We start from the raw sequence: 23,246 nt of genomic DNA on the forward strand, positions 1-23,246 counted from the left end.
GGGAAGAAAACTTCTAGAAGACAACTCTCCAGAACTCAAGGGCAGGATTGTAGTAGGTAGAAGCCAGGATGATGTGTGGGCTCTCTGGATTAGGTCAGTGCTAAAAGGGCTACAAAATTCTAAGGCTGGGAAAAGAAAGAAATCAGGAGTCCTTGCAGGAGACTAAAAAGTCTTTAAGCCTAAAGAGGGTATGATAAATTTTGTCATAAGCTGAAGCAATAATTACACCTTTGGAAAAGAGCTAGAATGCTTGATTTTGTATAACAACTCTTGGAAATAATATTTTGGTGTTACAGTGGGTATGCCTTACATGTTAAATGCAAACCAAGGCAGTAGTGGACTGTAGTGTGCTAGATCAGTTGAGATCTTGTACAGGATCTTTGCTCTAAGAGCCGATATGTTCAAGTAGCAGTGCATCACAGTACCGGTTGCACCCTGTTTATTGATGCCTACAGAAAACTGCATTTTGCCATGACCTCTTAGGCTGATCATAGAATCGTTTGGGTTGAGAAACACCTTTAAGGTTGTTGAGTCCAGCCGTTAGCATAACAGTGCCAAGTCCACCTCTAAACTGTGTCCTTAAGCACCTCATCTACAAATCTTTTCAACAACTCCAGGGATGGCAATTCAACCACTTCCCTGGGCAGCCTGTTCCAACGCCGGACAAACCTTTCCATGAAGAATTTTTTCTTAATAGCCAACCTAAACCTCCCCTGGTGCAACTTAAAGCCATTTCCTCATGTCCTATGGCTTGTTACCTGGGAGAAGAGACTGACGCCCACCTGGCTACAACCTCCTTTCAGGTAGTTTTAGAGAGCGATAAAGTCTCCCCTGAGTCTCCTCCAGGCTATATGGATATATGGTCTTTCTTGCTCCCTTTGTCTTCTATGTGAACTCTACTCAGTTGTTCAGGTCTGGTAATCCAAAGATTCTTGCTCAAAAGGTGAACTCTGTTGTGCTTGAAGAGTCCTCCAGAGCCAGGCTGTCCTATAAAGCAGCTCTTTGCACCTATTTTTTTCAATTTTTTTCCAATTTTTTTCATGCAACATTCCTCCTTATATACTATGACTTGGATAGAACTGGCTTTCCATTATGCTAAAGCTCTGTCACTTTCTGAATGCTCTCACATTTGAAGAAAGGGTTAATCAAATTTAACTTTATTTTAATAGGACTTGATTTAGGAGAGCTTTTTAACCAACACTGGTATAAAATGGCTAAAGACTGTTCTTCAAGGCATTTCGTGGTGTAATGGTTTCTTAAAATGAAGCAGAGCTTATAAGCTTAAGTATTCTTCTATAAGAAATCAAACTTCACCAAAATTTAGTTCAGTGTTTCTTCAAAACAGGCTTTTTTAAAATTAAAAAATAGGAAACAGCAAGCACAAATACATGGTTTTGAAGAACTCACTGGTATTGCTGTCTGCCTACACTTTTCAGCTACCTTCTGCTGGTTTTCTAAAATATCTCTGAAGATGTTTCACGAAGAAGGAAACTAACAGAAGCAAATTACATTAATCTACTAAAATGACTTGTTTGCGTTATAAAAGAAAGGAAGGCTTTTTGTTTGTTTAAAATCTTCGGAAGTAGAAGAGGTGTTCCTAGTACCTTTTCCGAGGGCATATTCGAAAATTGTTTCTTCACTGCAATTTCAGACCTGCATGTTGCTGTCATCAGGGACGCAGTGTTTGTAGAAACACTACGTTTTACCAGTAATGTGCAGCCTGGACAACTGAATAGCTCAAAAATGTAAGAAGATTTATATTCTGTATTCTGACCATAGACCATTAGTGTGTGACAATGTTCCAAACTGAAATGCTTGAATGGATCTAATTTTCTTCATGAGCACTCAATGATAAAGCAACATGTATGTCATAATACCCCTTATCTCATTCTTTAGTATGGGTTTTTGCAGTATTTTGTGGTTATTGTTGGAAGATCTCAAACAGTATGTTATCATTTATGAGAAAGATTGAGAAAGTGCGTATTCTTATTTTGTTATTTGCTGTTGCAGCTGACTTTTTCATGTTGTTCTTCTTTTATTGCTTCATTAGTCAACTTCATAAAATAATAAATATTCTGAAGAAACTAGCATAGGGCTTTCTTTAACAGCAAAAGCATTCAGATTTTTGAGGATTCTTCACTGGTATTGCATGCAGCTTTATATATCACTAAAGTGAAAATTCAGATTTATTTATAGGTTTCCTGTTGTGGAAGAAATATATCGCTTTATAGACTACACTACACATTTTGTACATACCATGTAGTCATGTACATGAGAAACACTGTTTTTAATACAGGAGGATAGTTTCAAGGGAAATAAGTGAAGAACACTATCTCTAAGCCAGATTGTAGAAAATGTAAACATTTGGTAGAAAAAAGCATCTTTTACCTAAAGAAGTGATGGGTTACAGAGTAATGCGATCATCAGCAATTATATTTAGAAGGGGTTGAATGTCTGGCTTACATCCAACTTCGGAAAAATTTTAGAAAATTCAGTAATTAAAGCAATCAGAATGTTATTCTGCTGTCTTCTGCAACACACAGATCACAGCAGTGGATGTGGAATTCTCCCTGTAAACCCACTGCCATGTGCCTCATGTAGTCATCTTCCTTTTCCACCTGATTTCTGGTTATTCAGTGGCTTGCCTGAAACAAATTGTAAAGTTCCCATTTTTCATGGCTTGTAATAGATAACATTGTAACTGATGGAATTTTTTTCAAGCCTCAGCAAATATGCAGAAGATTTGCATATTCAGAAACAAATCCTGAACAATTTCTTATTCAGAGCAGTTATTGTCCTCTTACTATTGTTAAAGTCACAAGCAGGAATGTAGCACCTTGTACAGTCTTAAAACCTCTTGTATCTGCTCTATTAAGTAATAGATTTGTCTCTAGAATAATCAATTCAACATCCCCTACTGTAATTATAGCTGCTGCTTTAAAATATTACCCTCATCAGATGACCATTTGCCTTTCTACTTGAAAGGTATTGCCAATAAAAATCATATCGGTAAAAATCTGAATGGAGAGGGGAAGTGGTGCTGCATTTAATTTAATCTTACAAACAGAAGTTGTTAAGATCTGCTAAGAGATAGCATTGTTGTTGAGGAGAGAGAACTGGTTTAGAAACAATACTTACCCAGAAAGGCATATGTGGAAAACAAGCTACTAATTAGCTTTAAACATTGGAACTGAGCCTACCTCTTCTTAAGCTATTCCTATTTATTATTAAAGACCTTGTTTATGATTTCTTTTTTTTAATTGTAAAAATACATGGGAAAATGACAGCAGACGAAACCTTGTTTTCTTCTGGTATCATTAAAAAAAAAAAAAAAAGATAACGAATGTTAAGCATTGGGTACTGACCCTGCTGGACCTTGGTACCATAAATCAGAGTGCCTCTCCCTCACCCAGTGTGAAGATGGAGGAAGATGTCTAAAGTTGCCTGTGTTTCTTCTGAGGTGCATCAAATTTGTACTGGACAAGTGTTCATCTCATCTGAGATTGTGCATCTGCACTGCCCTCCTCATTTTGTTAATAATATGTGATGTGAACCAGGTGAAAGTGCTTTGGTCCCCTCAATATGCAAATGAGGAGACCCAGCTCTTCATTTTTAAGAGACTCTCAGTAACAGTGTATTTGCTGACACAGCAGTTGGATAAAATGTAGCTGACTCAAACTCATCCCCAAATAAGGTGGGAAAGCTTGAAGAACTTGAAAGAAGTGATTTAAATAGTGACTTCTCCCTCTGTGCTGCCAATACTCATTACCAAGACATGAATTAAATGCTTAATATTTATTTACTGTCCTCTTTGAAATCAAGTCTTTGCTTCTCACCATCCAAACAGCATCAGTGGGTAAAAATGTTGACTTTGATTGAAGTAGTGTGGGAGTATCTTTGCATGGATCAGTGAATTGGTACTCTTCAAAACTGTAGCTCACCAACCTCAGCACATTTGTATCATATTCTTGAACTGATCTTAAAGGGTACCTGCATACTGCAAAAGGTGCAGCAGTTTGACATCTCAGTAGAACAGATTTGTAGAAAAGTATAAGGTAGTACTTTCTCTTCTCTATTGGATCCCAATATATTCCAAGTACAAGTCCCCATTTTGAAATATTGGAATTTGACAAAATGAGGTGCAGCAAAGTACTCAGAAGAAGTTTCTTTGCATCAACAGGGATCAACAAAGTTGATCAAATGGCACAGTGTGTAATAAGTGGTATGACACTCTTCTTTCTTCCATTTCAGTTGTTCCCAGTTACTCAAATTATGATATTGCTTTGTCTTGCGAGCTAACTTGCAGGGTATGCTCGTAAGAAGATGAACAGCTTTGGCAGAGAAAAAGCAGTCAAGTTACATGAAAAAATTCACTCTTTGGGGAGATCAGTTAGGGATGAATTATGTATTATGCTTCTGGGCCAACTTTTTAAAAATTATGCTGAAAAAATCTGCACTTGAATGTTTGTTTTATCTTCTGTTTAATTTTAGACAGTAACAACTGAACCCAGCATCAGTCCTTGGGGACTGTTGGCTGGCGGGAAGAGTTTTTTGGCTTGGACCATTATTCGTGTTACTTGTAGACATTACAGGAAAAGTCCTGGATGATGGCAGATGCATTTACTTTATTAAAAAAAAAAAAAGTAAATAACTCAAAAGCATCATACTTTTTCATAAATCCTTATCTACCTCCATGCAGTCATCCTTTTGGACCATCATGTAGGTGATTTGTCTGCCATATTTAATTACCAGAAAGAGATCCTCAGGGATTTCTTTGAAGACCAAAAAAAAAAAACAACAAACAACAACAACAAAAAAAACCAACAACAGAAAATAACAACAAAACAACAACAGGACAGTCCTAATTACTCTAATTAGAGTCATAAATAAGTCAGTGTAATTTGTGACCACTGATGTTACAAGTAGACTGGAGGTTAAAGGTGGTCACTGTCAGCTGCCTATTTTTCGTTTCATTGTTGATCAGCTGCTCTATAATGTGGGTGTGATGGATTCCCTCTTTCTATTTCAAGTCGTTGGTTAAAGTTTACTGTCACTAAATGAAGGTCAAAACCTCTTCATTTAGAGGTGACTGTTCACTAATGAATATTTAGATTTGGGCAGCTGAAATAATCTTTCAAGTGAACAAATATTTGCATTCTAACTGTAGTAGGTGGTGGTCTTGGAAGTTCCTTAAGCTGATCCATTCCCTCGCTGTGGCTTTTCAAAAACACAGCTGGAACGTGTTGATTATGTGGTGCAAAGCAAATTTACTTAGTTAGACATCTATGCTGTGCTATTATGTTGCATAAGCAGCTGGCTTTATTCTGTAGGTCCTGAGCATTTTGATAGTAGCACGTTCTATTTAAAATAGGTATTCAATACTTTGTGAGGGGAAAAAAAAGTAACAGTAATATCGATGTCAGAAGACAATTATGTCTCCTATGGCCTTAACCTCTCGTAAAACATTGAGTTTTTCACTCAGTATTTGTCAAGTCCTAAATTTCTATGTCCCCTACTTACATTCTGCTAAGAAGTCATGAGTAGTCTGCCCTGATTGATCAACCAGCTGATGAGCCAGAACTGACCACATCAAACTCAAATTACAGAATTTAAGCTGTACTTGGTGTTCTGTCCTCTGAGTGGCCAGAGTGTTCATCTGTTGTCGTGCCATCATTCTCCCCTGGTTTTAGGAACCTGGTGCCTACTAAGTGTAGGTTTAATCAGTCAGGTTCTTAAATTATTGTGGGGAAATTGAGAAATCATAGCCAGATGATGCCTAAAGAATAGCAGTAATATTTTTCACAATAAAATCGAGGGAGTTGACTAACTGTAGGCATATTTTGGTCAAGATTCTTACCCTTAAAACCATATAAATTTTAGTATTAAAAATGAAGAAAAAATAGCTTCTAGTTAAAATATATAGATGCAAACATATGTCTCAATTTCCCGAGGTTTAATAAACTATACAAATAGTGGACTGTAAAAGAATTCATTTCTTAATGACAGCACATTGTGTATATTGGCTGCATCAGTTCCAACTGTTCTTTAATGTTGTTGCCTTTTCATAATAGCAGAGGTTTTCATACATTCGATGTAATGTTTATGCTATTTGTGCAACGTAAATGGTTTTCAGTATCTTACCTAAACTTCAAGTTTTGATTACTTTTCCAAAAGATTCCTTCTTTATTTCAGCCAGGAGGAGGTTATATGGGCTAGTTTCATCTCCTGATGTGGTCTGCTTAAGTTTACCAGAACAAGTTGCCTTCGTGTTAGGCAGCTGACATGGGGTGATATGGAGAGGAAGAAGGTTAATCAAGGAGCCAAATTTGTGGTTTTGATTAGTATGCAGTTGTTGGATTTGATCTAATTAGTGTTCAGTTGTTTATGTTTATATGCTCCCTAATTCTTGGTCAGCCTATGGTTACAGGAAGAGGTTGATTCAAAATCTGCAAGATGAAAGCAGCAGTAAATGATGCCTGCACACACCTACATCATTATAAACTTTCTGCAGAGGGGACAAGTACAGATTTCTCTCTTTCACCCTTCTGTCACTGCATATACTTCAGGAAGATGCGAGGGGATATTGGACTGAAAAGTCCAAAGTCTGAAGATACCTATGTAGGACTGAAATGAAGGCTTGCATTTCATTTTTTTTGTAAATTTCATTATTTCGCAAGAGTCTTTTTTCTACCTCATTTCATGTTTTAGTCTTTTAAAATGACAAACCAAATGCACCCTTTTCTCTCTCCAGGTCTCCTGCAAGCGCAGAATCTCTTAACGCAACTACCTCAGCAAAGCCAAGCCAACCTCCTGCAGTCTCAGCCAAGCATCACCCTTGCCTCGCAGGTCAGGCTTATTTCTACAGTTCATGAGTTGCTTTGCGGGGGAATTTAAACTATTGCAAGTGAATGGACCATATACATTAGTTACTAGAATAGATACTGTAGCTATAATAGTGAGGTTTTCTTTCTAGATAGATTCAGTGTAGATTTAAACTATTAGTAGCTTCAGTTTTGTAATTTCCACTCTAATGTGCCTCCTTTCATGCATTTAATATTCTAAATTTTTATTTTTTAACTGAAATTTCCATGATTCATGTCTTGAGTTAATGGCACTAGAGCATCATTTGATTTGTTGTAAAGTTTTCTTGGGCAATTTACAAGTTTGTGGATTCAGAGGAGCAAGCTGTGGGCTATCTAAAAAGCTCAAAAAGATGACTGACAAGTATATTTTTTTTAAAGATTGCAGTGGTAATCTGTCTTTATTGTAGACTAAATGTTTTGCTATTATTGCTAAGTCATGGCTGATCTTACTAGTTACCTTCTGTGAAAGTGAAGAGGTTCTTAGAAATGCATTAAAATTTTCTTTTAGATATATGTTAAAATATTAAAGCTCTATGATTAAGTTTTCGGACTGTAAGTAAAGCAATTTTAAGGTTGCACGTGCCTGCAAATTTAATTTTGCTTCACTCTGGGTTTTACTGTGCAGTTTAGTTACATGGCTACATGCTGTTTCTTAGATACCATATAATATCATATGGTATCTTCCTGCCAACTTGATTACATATTAGAATTTTTTAGTTTGTAATAAGATGCTGAGTCTATCAGAGTCTCATACCACCTATAGTATTTTTCACGCACCATGTGGAAAATGGAATTTGTCTCACCTCTGTAGTTCATATCTCAGCAGCATGACTCCCTACTAAAGATTATACTGGATTTTGAAAAGTATCAAAACTACAAAGAGAAAATAAATTACATAAAGGGGGTGAAGTCAGTAAAGATGTATTCCAACGATTACTCACTATGTTTAATGTAAATTAAAAAATACTAAAAACCTTTATAGTGTGACGCATATATCTGCAATCCTAGAAAGATCATATATGATCACATTATTTCTCAAGTAATGGAATTATAGATTTGACCTCCCTCTACCATCTGCTGTGCACTATGAAATACTTCACTAACCCAGGAGGAAAACAACATAAGGAGCTATGTAAAGACTCAGCTATATGTAGGCCCTTTCCTTTTGAGCAACTGTTTCTGGACCTTTGCATAGACTTTGCGTAGTACTGTAATATTGCACAGACTTGAGGCTGTTCTTATTTGCCCTGAAGGAGTCTGTCATTTGAGAATTGGCCATAGGACATATGATCATGAAGTTGCCTTTACTTAAGAGCCTCAGCTGAACTGAATAGAATTTAACTAGAGTAGACAATTTGTCTCTGCATCTGCGTTCATCTATGGCATGTAAGAAGGTGGAGTTGCACACTTAAAACATGTTTCCGATGTTCCTGTGGTGCATAAGGCCTGAAGAGTGCAATACCAGATCTTAATAGATTTTGTTCACCTGTGACTTTTCCATGTTGCTTAAGTTTTTTCAGGTTCTTATTATTGCTGTGTAGCAAAATGCTCTGGTATGCCAGTGTTCAGGAATAGTGAACCTTGTCTGGATTGGAAAATTAGCCTTTTATATAGAAGAAAACTGTCACCTAAAAGGGATTATTTTCTGTATATTGCCTTTGCTTAATTTCTCAAATCACCAGTACATTCATTCTCACTGTTGCAAGTATCAACAGAGGGTGATCTATTTTTTTCTTACTGGAAGAGTTGAGTCAGTCGAAAGAGATGGCATTAGAGGCAGTTTGCTATGTTTTCTGCTCCTGTACGTGCTCACTGTTCCAAGATTAAATAGGAGACTTGAATCTTTTGGGCTCATGACAATCTGCCACCTCACACAAGCAGTAAATTCAATTTTAAAATGATTAAAAGGTGATGAATGCCAAGCTGTCTGTAAATGATAGAACTATATCAAGTAAGAGTGTTCAGCCTTCCTTTGAGCAGCCTCTGTAGCAAACAAAAGTTGTTGGTTATCTGTTGCATTGAACATCTCATACTTTTCTTTGATTGGTTCTGACAGAGCTTTAAAAGGCTGTCATACTAATACAGCTTTCTGGATTGTGATTGCTTATTCTTGAGAGGAATGTAAATAAATTGAAGGAACTTTCAGGTTGCTGGAAATGTCAAATTCATTGATCTTTCTCACAGAAACCTCACGTGCCTTTTCTGAATTTAATTTTTGCTGATTATTCTTTTAAGTCTGATTTTCATCTTTTCCTTGCTCTCTATCTTAATAGCCAGCAACCCCAACACGCACAATAGCAGCGACCCCCATTCAGCCACTTTCACAGAGCCAGTCAACACCAAAGCGAATAGACACTCCCAGCTTGGAGGAGCCCAGTGACCTTGAGGAGCTTGAGCAGTTTGCCAAGACTTTCAAACAAAGACGGATCAAACTTGGATTCACTCAGGTGAGACTGTGTACCTCAGTGCCTGCCAGTGTGGAATCTGAGGTCTCATCTTTCAAGTCTGGAGAGAGACTGCGATTCCACCTTCTCCGAGGACAACCTTCTTAAATAGGGTTATGCTCTGGCCTTTATGTAGGGGATTTCTAAGAAATAACAGAAAAAGCCATACATCCATCTTACTTCTCTGTTAGTTTTAAAGCATAGCCATTTTCCCAGCAGGTATGTGCATTTACCAGCTCCAGATGTCATTGCATGTGCACTATTCATTCTGTAGGGTAGAAAATGAATGGGACAAAGCACTTTAAAGCTGCCTTCAGAAGTACAAAGTTCTAAAAATCATACAGCACAATTAACTGCTCTGTGTGTTTAAAAAGTATGTCACAACCGTGGAGTTGCGTTGGATGTCAAAGGGTTTTTATCTCTCAAGCGTATTTTCCTATTAAACATCAATGATTTCTGTATTTAATGCTTTTACTAAGGTTCCTAAACAAAACCTGAAAGGACTGTTGCTTTGAAGTTCTTTCCTTACAGAGGTGAACTGGAGTTGTGGTTTATTTTGGTTTGCTTAAAAGCTCAGAAATACCCATAGAGCTAGAGAAAAATAGTCCTGAACATAGGGAAAATGGCTGAATTAAAAGTACAAAGTGAATTTATATGTTCCATTATTCTGTTGAAGGGAAATGCTGCTTGGATCCAAGAATCCTTTCTTATTAACATCAATTTTTTTTTTTTTTCCCCAGAAATTTAAAATGTCTGTCCAGGTAAACAGTTAGGTTTGGCAGGAATCTGTGGTAAGCTTAGACGTGTTTTTGCTAGAATAAATAGCAGACAAAAATCAAAGTAGGTATTTAAAAGTCTGAGCTCAGAGCAGTCAATCCAGCATATGTAATTTGGTGTCATTGTTGTCCCCCCTGAATATGTAAATCTACTCTAGCTGAAAGTATGCGCTGAATTCAGATTTATTTTTCTGGCACAAAAGTCCTAAATGTTTGAAAAAATCAGGATTCATAGTGAATGTTTCTGGCAGCATCTTAGTTACAACCCAAGAAAAGAGAGTTCTTGGTAAAATGAAGTGCATTTTGCTGGCCTGTGTGCCTCCTTCCCTCCCTTCTTTCCACTAGAGGGAGGCACAGAAATACAAGTGATAGACACACACAAAAGCTCGAATAGAACAGAACAGAATAGAGCAAAATACAATAGCTTCCCTATAGCCTTTCCGAGGAGGTTCATGTAGATCTTTGATATTAATGTTTAATCTGCCCTACTGTGGGATGATTATAAAGGCTCAAGTAGCCTTTTTAAGTTATGGGTTAACCCTTCTGTATTGACCCTGTTGTGAATTTTGATGGTGAGGAAAAATGAATACAGCTGCTCAGGCTTACATTTCATTCATTTGCTTTTGAGCTTAAAAAAAGGGAATCTTGAGAAAGTGATAAAATCGCAGTTGTTCATTCCTATCCTACTCTGAGTTTGTATGTGTATAATTAGGCAGTTCTAATAACTTCTACCTAATTGCATAATTGGACGCTAATTAGAGACCCCTATTACTTTGGTTTCCTGTAGTTGGATAAACAGACTGCCTCTCAGAGGATAAAAGAAATTTATTTCCAGTAGTGTTGTAAGCTTTTTCAGACTCACACTACCCTTGCTTTTCAAATGTAATTGAAATATTTAGTTTGCATTGCAAACTAATCTCTTACTACATTCTGTCTTGTGAGCAATATAACACGTTTTGAATTTCAGCAGTTCTGCCTCTTCTCCACCATGAAAAGTGGGTGAGGGATTTACATCCTTTTGTGTAATTATTTTCATCTTTGACATGTTTGACACAATGAGTATACCACATCTTAGCATTATGGCAGATATGTGACTAATTGGTCAGTACAGATTCAAGCTATGTGAGCCAGTATTTTAGACAATGTTATTTTTACTCTATGAAAGGTAAAGCTTCTTAACAGACCAGTACACTCAACAATGATGTACCTTACAGTTTCAATTCAGTACTGGAGCTTCATTCAACATGCAGAGTAGATCAGATGGGTTACAGTGCCCTTATCCTCTGTTCCAGCTATACTTTCAGTGGCCCGTCCCAATTTATAAAATTCTCACCCCAATATGTAAATTCCTTTGCCTACGGCTGAAATGCTGCCACCTTTTGGCTTGAAAACTATTGACAAAGAAATGGTTTACTATTCATTTTGAATCAGATGGCAAATGTTAGTAAGAACAACATAAATACCAGAATTAAATTTAGTTGGAGGACTGGAGCAAATTTCATAACTCTTTCCTGCCAAGACATAAATCAACTTACCTCTAAAATGGTTTACATAGCCAGGTTTTCTTCTTCATAAACCCAGTAGAGCATCCGTGTTACTTCTCTTGGAATGATTTATGAGTTTTAAAATGCACAGAATCCTGGCATATGGGTAGAGGTATAAATTTAAGTTCCCACATGTTTCCTCTGATTGAGGGGTGTACAAACCAATTGTTCTGGTCCTGTTCTAGAAAGGAAATTGTTTTCTTTACACAGCCTGCACAATTTGCTAAGCCTGCTAAAGCTTGTTTTCTTCCTTGCTTGGATATGGCCACTCTGCATGCTGTTAGTATCCTTTTATCAAGCTGATCAAGCTGTGGTTGTGGATCTGACCTAAAAGGAAAGATAGCAAATGTTATGCACCATCTAACTAACTTGCTTACAATTAAACTCCACTAACTATGCTCAAACTTTGCAGTCTGTTCTTCTAGACTTTTCATATTTCTTTTGTGTTAAAAACAAAAACAAAACCAAAAACCTAAATTAAACTACTTTAGCCCAAATGACAGACTTAAAAATAGTTACAGTTTTTCAAAGAGCAGCACCTTCCAGCTTTAAAACAAAACAAGAAAACATTATGGTGTTTTTAATGGCCACAATCAAGAATGGATTGATTTTTTTATTTTTTAAGACAGGCTTTCCAAGTGTAAACTAGATAGAGATGTATGTGTGTAGATATATATATATATATATATAAATATTAGGATAAGCAGAATGTCTGGTAGCTAGCTAAAACTGAGTTTTGAAAAGCAGTGACAGATGTGAAGAGATGATCATCTCTCTGTAAATCTCCTGGATAGCTTTTTGGCAGATAAGTAATGGTAGTGAAAGACTACAGTTAATCATTATTTGAAATAGTTCAACTTCTTTCCCCATTTGAAATGTGTATCTGTGGGGAGAAGTTTGGTTTGAACCTGAGAAGATACTAAAAGTTCGAATGTTTTTGCATCTGTTTAAATGTGATACATGTTTGTAGACTTATTTTCAGAAGTGTTTTTCTGCTAACTGGAGAACAAGAATTCACTGCATTTCTGTTTATTTGAACTTTTCTTCTTCGGTGTGAAATATGCAGATACTCAAATCTGCTCCTAAAGAGAGGTTGGCCTTTACTTATTTTAAAGAACTAAGAAAAAAATTGCAAGTTAATGTTAAGTGGAATGTTCTGCTCAATTATAATGCTAAGACGACAAAGCATCAGGGATTTTCTGTAAAGAGTGACATGGTTAAACTAACTGAGATTTGACATTTCTTTATGATTATTTGCTTTAGCATGAATTTTGATAGCATCAAGCAAGTTTAACTGAAATCCCACACAGCAGTGAAGTCACTAGGAGAACACAAGAATGTGACAGGATTCCTTGCGTTGGAAGTGCCTGTGTTAGTGAATCCCTTTTTTCTCTTTCTTTGTCCAGGGTGATGTTGGGCTCGCTATGGGCAAACTCTATGGAAATGACTTCAGCCAAACTACCATCTCTCGCTTTGAAGCCTTGAACCTCAGCTTTAAGAACATGTGCAAGTTAAAGCCACTTCTGGAAAAGTGGCTCAATGATGCAGGTGAACGAGTCTGTGTATTTCTTCACCAGCCTACCAAAATCAGTAGGATTCTGCAGAACTCTGAAAAACTGCTTCGTTTGTGCCCTTATGGTTTTATGAAGCCACCAATCTTTGTTACTGTCCATGGAATAATAAAGGGTGTCCATAATAATAAAATAAGTGTCCATACTTCCCTTTTCGCGTGCCCATACACATCCGAAATTGTTCTAATACAAACCTTTAGACTTGTGTTCTGCAACTAGCTGGATAATTGCATGGGGTGAGGTACAAGATGTGTCATGTTTTTCCTCCTTCACGTATGTTAATGCATATAACTTCTAATCCTCTTCTAGCTTTCTTTTTCAGATGTATAGTAGAGACAGGCTTGCATGGTTGTTTGTTTTAGTAGGCAGAGCTTATTGCATTCATCTCCTCCCACACCTCTGTGTGCATTCTTTTCATCTGTCTCCAATAGTCCTTTTCAACACTCTCTTTCTCCCCATAGGAAGAGTTTGTTCTGGTTTAGATTTTGGTTTTTCCTTCCAGAATTTTTTCCAGGAGATAAGTTATTCATAATGCCAACATTGGTAGTGTTGTTTTTTTGGTTGATTTGAGTGTTTGTTTTTTTCCCCAACAGCAAAAGGAGTTTGGATAGTGGTGCTAGGTGTTAGGATAGAAAGTGCTCAAGAGTGCTGTCAGACAGTTTTTTCTTCCAAGTATACAACTCTACACAGTATAAAACCTGATGGATCTGTTAAACAGATGGCAGGGACAGGGTGTTCCTATTTTTAGCAAAATGAAGAGAGCTTTTCGCTGACACCTACAGTATTCTCTGAAATTTTGAAAGTAATGGGATGCAGTGTTGAAAATTTGTCCTGTGTTGAAACAAGGAAGTGTCATTCTGTTGTGCTGACAGGGGTTATCTTTAGGTAATCTCTATCTGTGATAGAAAACATAAAGATCTTCACAGTGAGTGTTCTAGTCCACAGACCAGTGGTCCCCAAATCTTTCAGCAACACTGGATGAGTCCAGTGCTGCAAGGAATGGCGTAGTTTGCTTTTCTTGCTAGCCTGAAGAAATACTTGGATCTGTAAAGTTAAGGGCTGTAAACAGTGCCAGGGTCCTTCACAGCCTGTGGGAAACCATTGTCTTTGGCTCTGATTCAGTTTCATGAAAATCTTTGGAGGAAAGATTCAGATGATTTTAAAGGCCATTCAGATACTTTTAGGTGAAACAGGCAGGAGAAGCATACTGATGATCCCTTCCATTACATCACATTGGAGTATTGAAGAATTTATTGTTACAGAACTCGACTTGTTCTGTGGGGTTTTCGGGATGGAGAGGAATTTAAGAACATGACTGAACCATTACTGAAAAAAACCCTAAACAAATAAAAACCTAGAAAATTATTAGCTGAAGGTACTTTCCCATTTGAGCCTAAGAATGGTCTTAGGCATTGTGAACTTTGACACATGCTTATCACCCACAAATCCCAGTTCAGTGAGGTATCTTCAGCCGTAAGGGGTAGCTGCTAGCTCTGTAGAACTGCATAGCACTGAGTATCTGCTATGATGTCCAGAGAGAAGAGGTTGAATGCTCTGAAGCAGGCTGTAAACTTCCTTTCCTCTAGTGTATTGCAGAGTGGGTAAGAAATTTTGGGCTGCTCAGATTTTTTCTTTGTAACTGTGACTTGCAATGAATGAGTGTGGGGTGGAGTGAGATCAGGGAGACAGCAACTTTGTAGGTACTTTGAAAGGGATACTGTGGTAGCATACAGGAGCACAGAGCGCCCCCTGGGCTTATTTGTAGCTTTTAAGTTTCAACTGTACATTTTAACTTAAAAGTACAATGATTAATACATGTGATCTTCAGCCATCTCTACATATCTGGAATAGATACAGAGTGAGTTTTCATATACCATGCACAGGTGAAAAATACTCTCATTAGACTGCACTGCATTCAAATAAAATCTCCTGATTTGCATTACTTTATTTTTTCAGAAAACCTCTCATCTGATTCAACTCTCTCCAGCCCAAGTGCCCTGAATTCTCCAGGGCTGGGGATTGAAGGCTTGAACCGTAGGAGGAAGAAACGCACCAGCATAGAGACCAACATACGTGTGGCCTTAGAGAAGAGTTTCCTGGAGGTCAGTGATCCTATTGCTCTGCTCAGCCTATAAAGAAATGAAGAAACTTTGCGTAACAATTGTATCTGTTGGAGTGAACCCATTACTGTCCTATTTGGGAAAGTGCTTGTACTAAACAAGGTGAATGCAAAGGCTGTGCGAGTAAGTGCGCATCAACACCACTTAAAGGAAAAAATAAAACACAAAACCAAAACCAAACAAACAAAAAACCACAAAACCCCTCAAAAAACCTCATTGGTTTTTGCAGTTTGCTGAGTTTGTGATTTTACATTCAATGACACTGAGCCATACATCTGAGCTTGATATGCTGTACATCAAAAAGAAGAAAGAGATTACACTTTCTGAGAATGGATAAATGAGGTGATAGTCTAAACATACATGATGTGAAGTTCGTAGCTGGCGTTATGTTACTCTTGTTAGGCACTTTGAGCAGCTGTATGAGCAGATAGCTGCTATAAGTAGCCTATTCAATCTGTCTTTCACTATGGCTCTAGACAACTTGGAGTTCATTTCACTACTGCTATAGTTAATCTCTCCTATACCTTTTTGAGAGATGGTGAAAGAAAAATTTCCTATGGAGGTCTAAAATTTCTTGAAGCATTAACTCACAGTCAGATCCCTTGTCTTGAAGCATGTGAGCTTAGTCTTTGTCACCTATCTCTGAGGAACACAGCTTATTATTTGTAAAAATGTTCCCAAAACCAGGAAAACGGAGGGCAGACGTACCTGTTATAGTCTGTCTCTATTGTACCACTGACCAGATTCTGGATATAAATGTCCCATTCAGATTTCTGCCTAGTGAAGAAGCAGCTATAATGTAAAACTTCAGAAGGTAATTTCACAGCTTTTTCAAGTACTGTTTCCTTTTCTCAGAACCAAAAGCCTACCTCGGATGAGATCACCATGATAGCTGACCAGCTGAACATGGAGAAGGAGGTGATCCGCGTTTGGTTCTGTAACCGGCGCCAGAAGGAGAAAAGGATCAACCCACCCAGCAGTGGTGGAACCAGCAGCTCGCCCATCAAAGCAATTTTCCCTTGCCCAACCTCACTGGTAAGAATCAAGAAACTGTGTTGACAAAGATCGTTGGAAGAGACAGTTCTACTGTGCTCACTGTAGAAGTTGTATATGCTGCACCACCTTTGCCCAGCAGACTTGTTCTCACGAAGTTATATTCTACTGGCATTTTAAATATCAATATCCTACTTGCATACTATATAAGTGAGATAATACTTACAAGCCAGGCAGTAGTTGAGCCTTCAGTTTGGGTGTTTTATTTAGTCAGTTCATGAGTAAATATTCTAACTAGCAAATTTGCAGTTGGGGTTATTGCTTTGAAAATATTCCAGATAGTAACTCCAGTTTGTATCTGGACTTTATCTTGCCAAAACTTCCTTTGTAAAATACAAAAATGCTTAACATCTCTACCCCTTCCCTCTTACATTGTTCTAGTAAGTAAATGAGCAGCAGTATCATTTGGAGACTTAAGTCACACAAATCCAGTTATACTGTTATTGTCACTTTTACTCAGGAATGATTTATATTTAGAAAAGACATGGAACAGCGGAACAATTTAGCTAATACTCATGTAATAATTTCCCACACTTGTATTTGCCTCAGGTAAACAAAAACTTCATGAAAGTAAGAGTAACAAAACACATGCATCAAGGTTCCTTCAGCTCCTTTGCTACCAATGTCCATGGAGGTCTGTTTACATAAATAGAAACAGTAGCTATTAGATTTCATAGTAGCTATGCTAATAGGAATGTGGTGGAATTTATGTAGCCTGTAGCTGTCATTTTGTAGTACTGATTCCACTCTCATCACTGTAGTAGCTAATATCTTCCAGTACTTCATTAAATCATTAATTTTGATGACATGTCATTCTTTCCCGTCATCCTTGTCTCAGGATGTGTGCATGCAACCTTTTGTTTCAAGGGAAGGGATGTGTTAAATGTTTTTAGTCTTCCCTCCTCTCCCCCAAACTGGGAAGCAAAGTTGCACACCTTGCTGCCAAAGCAGAACATAGCGAGATTTATGATAGTGTGTTCTAGTAACTGTGCAAGTTTACTCAGACTGCAGCTGAAGAAAGCTTTCCTACATAAGTTTCCCTTTTATTAAAAACTACCGTTGTATTTTAAAAATTGAGGTTCTAACCACAGTCTCCATTTTTTCAGTGATGTTTCACTAAGCATTTCCAATCATTGTAAGCTTCTTTCAAGACTGTGCTACCACTCAAATAGATGTTACAGTCCTGCTACCCCCAGCCTTCACTGGCTTTGTGCTTTTTGGATTCCTTGTGTCAGCTCTGAAGATTGTGTCTATAGGATGATTTGGCTTCGTTTACTAGTTTGGCTGAAATTAACCATGTGAAGAACAATTATGAATTTTCAGTAGGGCTACATGACCAATCTCACTTGTAGCCTGGCTGTACAAGTGCTAGGGCTCTGAAGCAGGATGGGAGGGGGATGCTCCTTTCAATGGCAGCCTACTTTTGCATGGGCTGAAGTCAGTCCTTGTAACCACAGCGTTAGCCATATTAATTCTAGGCCATTCACTGCCCCAAAATATAGATTGTGACCTTGGCCTTACTCATTCGGTGGGCAGGTGACAGATACAATGTCTGTGCTGCATTAGTGGGAAGTGTGCTATCTAGCTCTTCTGTATTTCATACACTATTTGAGATGGGCAGAAAGCTTTTAGATCTGTCCCAGTTGCCCTGGTCTTTTTTAAAATACATGAAGCTTTTGACTTCCTGTAATAGGATATGCAGCATGAGAGAGATTTCTCTGATAATAAACTTAAGGTAAGAGAGGGAAAAGGAAGAAGGTTTTAGCCTATATCCTTGGCTGTGTTCTCTTGGGCAATTCTAAAGAATTCCTTTCTCTCATTGATGTATAACAGCCTCCAAATGTTACCGTTGGACACCATTTTTTGTCCATAGAAAGTCCTTTCTCTCCTTATATTTCATTTTTCTTCATAAACTAGCTCCTCCAGCCTTAAATCTTTGGTGTTTTTTATCTGTAATGTCTTCAGTTTATTGTAGCTTTCTTGTAATAAACTGTTGACAAGTAAAACTAGCTAATGTCATTTGAATGTTTTAAAATACAGAGATTCTTCCTCTGGCACAAGGAAATTTATCAAAGTAGAGCTTGTAGGTTGGATGAGTAGAAGTGAAATTCTATTCTGTTTATCCATGTAAACACGTTACCCTAAATACCTCTAGTAATGCTGGGGCTAATTTTATCAGAGAAAAAGATTTGGAGCTGAAGAGATTTTTAAACAAGAAAAACACCTATGCAGAAATAATATATTTTGTAACTCCTTCTGTAAGAGTGACTGTTAAAACAAGATGCTGTCTTTGGGGGGAGACAGAGAGGGAGGGCTAACTTGTAGTCCTGAGACAGCATAGATGTAATGGATATATCTCCCTTCAAATACTGAATGATTAAGAATAAAGATATTGCGGGTAACTAGAGAAGGTACTTTTGTTGGTGTACTGAATGCTAAAGTAGTGGAATTGCACCACAGTTAGTTTACATGCAGTGTTTTTCCTGGTAACTTCCTCAGCTGAGGATGGGAAGAAAGAAATCCAAGTCTAGTAGCTATTAAGAACTCCTTGTGTCCTAACAGTTGAACAGCTGCATTCTCTTTTGACCTCCAGGTGGCAACCACACCAAGCCTTGTGACTAGCAGTGCAGCTACAACCCTGACTGTCAATCCTGTGCTCCCTCTGACCAGTCCTGCTGTAACTAGTCTGCCAGTCACAGGTAAGGGCAGATTTCCCTTGCCCCCACATTAACTTCTACCGTTTTTCCCCTTTTAAACTCAGTCATTCAATATTGGTCACACTGATATCCTGGGGAGTTCTTGTCATTGTTCCTCGTTACTCTGATATGAAACTTCAGGCTTTTTGACCATTCAGTTGACTTTTCTGGGGATAAAATCACAAGTGATGCTGAAATGAAATATCCTATATTCCATTGCTAGCTTCTAGAGCTCCTCAGCCTCTTGTTGGGAATTATCATTTCACTGTAGTCTGTACTTCTTATTTGGACACTTAGTGCTTCTTGGTCCTACAGAAATGTGTATTTGTCTTTCTTTCAGTTGGATATGCAGTTCAGTTCAGGTGGGTCATGGTTTCTGTTCATTCATATCTGTGTTTTGTACTGATCTAACCTGAATCAATCTTCTAGGCACAACAGAAACCACCTCTAACAACACGGCAACAGTGATTTCAACAGCACCTCCAGCTTCTTCAGCAGTGACATCACCCTCCCTGAGTCCTTCCCCTTCTGCCTCAGCTTCAGAGGCATCCAGTGCCAGTGAGACCAGCACAACACAGACAACCTCTGCTCCCTTGTCCTCCCCAATTGGGACCAGCCAGGTGATGGTAACGGCATCAGGGTTGCAAACGGCAGCAGCAGCCGCATTACAAGGAGCTGCACAACTGCCTGCAAATGCAAGTCTTGCTGCCATGGCTGCTGCAGCAGGACTAAACCCAGGCTTGATGGCATCCTCGCAGTTTGCAGCTGGGTAAGGATGGATTTTACACACCCTTTTAGGTGAGGTGACAGAAGAGGGAAGGAGAATTCTTGGGATAAATTGTGTGGGCTTTTATGTATAACTGTTTTCTGATAGCTCACTTTGTGGTTCTTGTGTCATGTTAGATCTTGAAGGTTTACTTATAGATGGTGATTGGCCATTTCCATCAATGTACAGAAATTTTTTCATTTAACAGATGAAAAAACAGTTGAAACAATGTTGTGATTTCATGTCATCCATCCCACTGCCGAGCTTGACTTAAGATCTGCAACTTACCCATGAATCATAGAATCTGTTCTAGTAATTGTAAAATTGAGAGCTAGCCTAGACACACTTCACATCTCTGTATTCATTTCTCCATCATGAGCAAGAAACTGTAAAAGATGGATGATGATGTATTGTTGAAATTTTAGTTTTGAAAATGTTGCTCTGAGAGATGATTCTTTGTTGCTTCAGTTCCTCTTCATTTATATCTTTCTTATCTGAATTGGGGATATAATGGTATCTCTAATGAACGATGATTTCCCCAAAATACATTACAAGAATATTTTACAGCAACAGTCAATACAAGTTATGTAGTTACAGTGCCTGTACTTCAGGAATGTTACTAACCACACAGCTGAATGGTAATGTCTACTCAGAGCATCATGAAGGAAAAATGGAAATAAACTGAAATTAACCCTTAATCAGTGGTCTTCCCCCCCCCCCCTTTTTTTTTTCTTTTTTTAATATAATGGTATACTTCTGAACAGTGGCAACCTTTTCTTAAAAGTAATGCTCCTTCCCTTTTTTCCTTCTTCCACAATCTTGCTTCCTGCAGAGGTGCCTTACTCAGTCTCAATCCAGGGACATTAGGTGGTGCTCTCAGCCCAGCCCTGATGAGCAACAGTACACTGGCAACTATTCAAGGTCAGTAGTGTTCCTTTTAATGTGTTTCTGTCATACAACTTGAGCTTACATGCTTTGATTTTGTGTACCAAAAAAGCACACTGACTCTTCAACACTGGCCATAAGTGTTATGAGAGTAAAGGTTTTACAAAATTTAATGCAAAAATACGTTTAATGTATCACAGAGTTTAAAGCAGGTACAGCTGCAGAAAGGAGATTAAAACTGTGATCTGATAGAGATTTACAGGAGGCATCTAAGATCTCAAATGTGATCTGGAATTTATTTTGTTATCCTGCCCTCTTGGTATATATTTCCAGCAGATTAGAGATTTGATTTTCATAGCTCTTCTAGCATAAGCTTGAGCAGAGTTGTGCTATTTCGAGGTCTGTAGGAGGATAGTTCCAAAACAAGACTTGATCGTGAATTCTTGTATTCGTGTGTATTTTTAAAAAACTACACAACAGTCTACCTCCTAAAGTCCTTATGTAGAACTTCAAATCCATAAATCCTTATTCAGAGGAGTAAAGATTTATTTTGGAAGTGCCATGCAACCGCAAGTTTCCACTGACTTTAGCAAGAGTTGTTCTCTGTTCATAGTTTGTCATCTGTAAAAATAAAATAATGCAAGTGCCTAAAGAGCTAGCTAACCTATGTATTCAAGTACACGCTAAACTAGCTTAACAAATCTTGTTTCCAGGGGACAGGAAAGAACCATTTCATCAAGTGTCACAAATAAATTTAGGAGATCAAAATCTAAGGCAGACTGAACCCTCTAGACCGGTGACAGTAAGTTGTAGCAGTGGTAATATGTCATCATTTAAAGTGTTATATTCAAGGTTAAATGAGCTTCTTCTCTTGTGATAGCTGTCATTTCATGTGAACACTTGTCTCAACCCTCTCCAGTACAGATTTTCTGTGGCAGGAGGCATAGACCAGTTAAAGATCTGAAAAGACATGGTGGAATTAGTTTAGGAGCAGACAGCAGAGGCATTTTAGTATCTGCAAGGTCTTGTCCACTCTTCATAAAGAGATGTGGTTTTTTTAAAACAACTTAAGAGATGACTGTCGTTAGTGGTGTAGGGAGCACGCATATCAGAGAAAGAGAAGCGCAGAGACGGGTTACTTTTAGGCACATTTTGCATTATTGATTATTGCTAATGTTCTCTCCTCCCTGCTCAATTTTCCCTTTTTTTAGCTCTTGCATCTGGTGGCTCTCTTCCAATAACATCACTGGATGCAACTGGAAACTTGGTGTTTGCCAATGCTGGAGGTACTCCTAACATCGTAACTGCCCCTCTGTTCCTGAACCCTCAGAACCTTTCTCTGCTCACCAGCAACCCGGTTAGCTTGGTCTCTGCAGCTGCAGCCTCCGCAGGGGCCTCTGGACCAGTCGCCAGCCTTCACGCCACCTCCACCTCAGCCGAGTCCATCCAGAACTCTCTCCTCACGGTGGCCTCTGCGAGCGGGGCCACGTCCACCACCACTACTGCCTCCAAGGCACAGTGAGCCGGGCCGAGCTGTGCTGCCAGCAGCCTGTTTCACTGTGCGGTGGGATTGGCTGCCAGCGGGGTTTATAAACTGAAAATGTGATGGGCATCCTCTCACCGTGTTGCTGGGGACAAGGGAGAGAAGGAAAAATAGAAAAAAACAAAAGCGAAACAGGAAGGATTTAAAGCTGGGACAGACATTTGCCTAATTTTATAATAAACACTGTCTTTTCAGGATCGCTTCATGGATCGGAGAACTTTCTAACCAAAAATGTAAAAAAAAAAAAAAAAAAAAAAAAAACCAAAACAAACAAAAAAACTCAAAAAAAAGTGAAAGGACTACTTATCATTTCCAGCAGTCACAATGACAAGTTAAGGTGGGTTATCAGTTCAAACATAGGAAGGGGATTTCTTCTTTCTTTTTGGTCAAAATATCGAAATATCTTTCTTTTTTAATTATCATTTTATAGGTCTGTTGTACAGGCCATTATGTCATACAAGGTGTTTATAATCGTATCAATCATGTTGGGGGTTCCTTTCTTAACTGGTACAATTTAGGCAGGCCTGTATTACTGGTGTATCTCTATTATTATTATTATGATTATTATTATTATTATTTTTATATATATAGTTTGGACGCGTTTGTCTTTTGCTCCTGGAGTATTTTCAGCGAGCTTCCACACCACGGGGGGAGGGCGGGAGGGTGGAGAGGAAGAATGGAGCACAAATAGACTTTCTGTCCTAATCTTCTGGGAACGTTCTGAACAGTTTCCTCACCCTTGAATTTGTCTAATGGTTACTTGCAGGGGTCAGAAGAATTTATGTTCATCATTTGTGCAGGAAGCTCAGTGTAGCAGTAGAGATCGTGTGCAAACTTTCAGGCTGGTCTATGCTCTTTAAGCAGAGGTAGGAATTCGTTCCGAACTGCAGTTATCCTTCTCTCAGTCGTTTAGACAAAATGGCCAAATTCTGCTCTTAGCTTCATGTGCGTGGTTCCTTTTTACTTCAGAGAGTGGGATTTGACC

General features: G+C 38.3%; 1 protein-coding gene across 5 annotated transcripts in view; it reads left to right on the forward strand.

Moving 5' to 3' along the window:
- POU2F1 (POU class 2 homeobox 1) overlaps nucleotides 1-22,886 on the forward strand; it is a gene marked incomplete at its 5' end in the record, with an annotated part of 111,605 nt that extends 88,719 nt beyond the window's left edge. For 3 of the 5 annotated variants that reach the window (XM_080362965.1, XM_080362968.1, XM_080362967.1), the window contains 9 exons: nucleotides 6,752-6,846; nucleotides 9,137-9,310; nucleotides 13,034-13,175; nucleotides 15,155-15,300; nucleotides 16,174-16,353; nucleotides 18,965-19,070; nucleotides 19,497-19,836; nucleotides 20,666-20,754; nucleotides 21,930-22,886. In XM_080362965.1, coding sequence (XP_080219091.1) covers nucleotides 6,752-6,846; nucleotides 9,137-9,310; nucleotides 13,034-13,175; nucleotides 15,155-15,300; nucleotides 16,174-16,353; nucleotides 18,965-19,070; nucleotides 19,497-19,836; nucleotides 20,666-20,754; nucleotides 21,930-22,240 — 1,583 coding nt within the window. In that variant the 3' untranslated portion in view covers nucleotides 22,241-22,886. Of the gene's footprint in view, nucleotides 1-6,751; nucleotides 6,847-9,136; nucleotides 9,311-13,033; nucleotides 13,176-15,154; nucleotides 15,301-16,173; nucleotides 16,354-18,964; nucleotides 19,071-19,496; nucleotides 19,837-20,665; nucleotides 20,755-21,431; nucleotides 21,521-21,929 lie in introns of all 5 variants that reach the window. The other 2 variants (XM_080362966.1, XM_080362969.1) reach the window with 2 other exon arrangements.
- Nucleotides 22,887-23,246: the final 360 nt, after the last annotated feature.

This window comes from Nesoenas mayeri (genome assembly GCF_963082525.1).
Source record: "Nesoenas mayeri genome assembly, chromosome: 1".
In the NCBI taxonomy this organism is placed as follows: Eukaryota; Metazoa; Chordata; class Aves; order Columbiformes; family Columbidae; genus Nesoenas; species Nesoenas mayeri.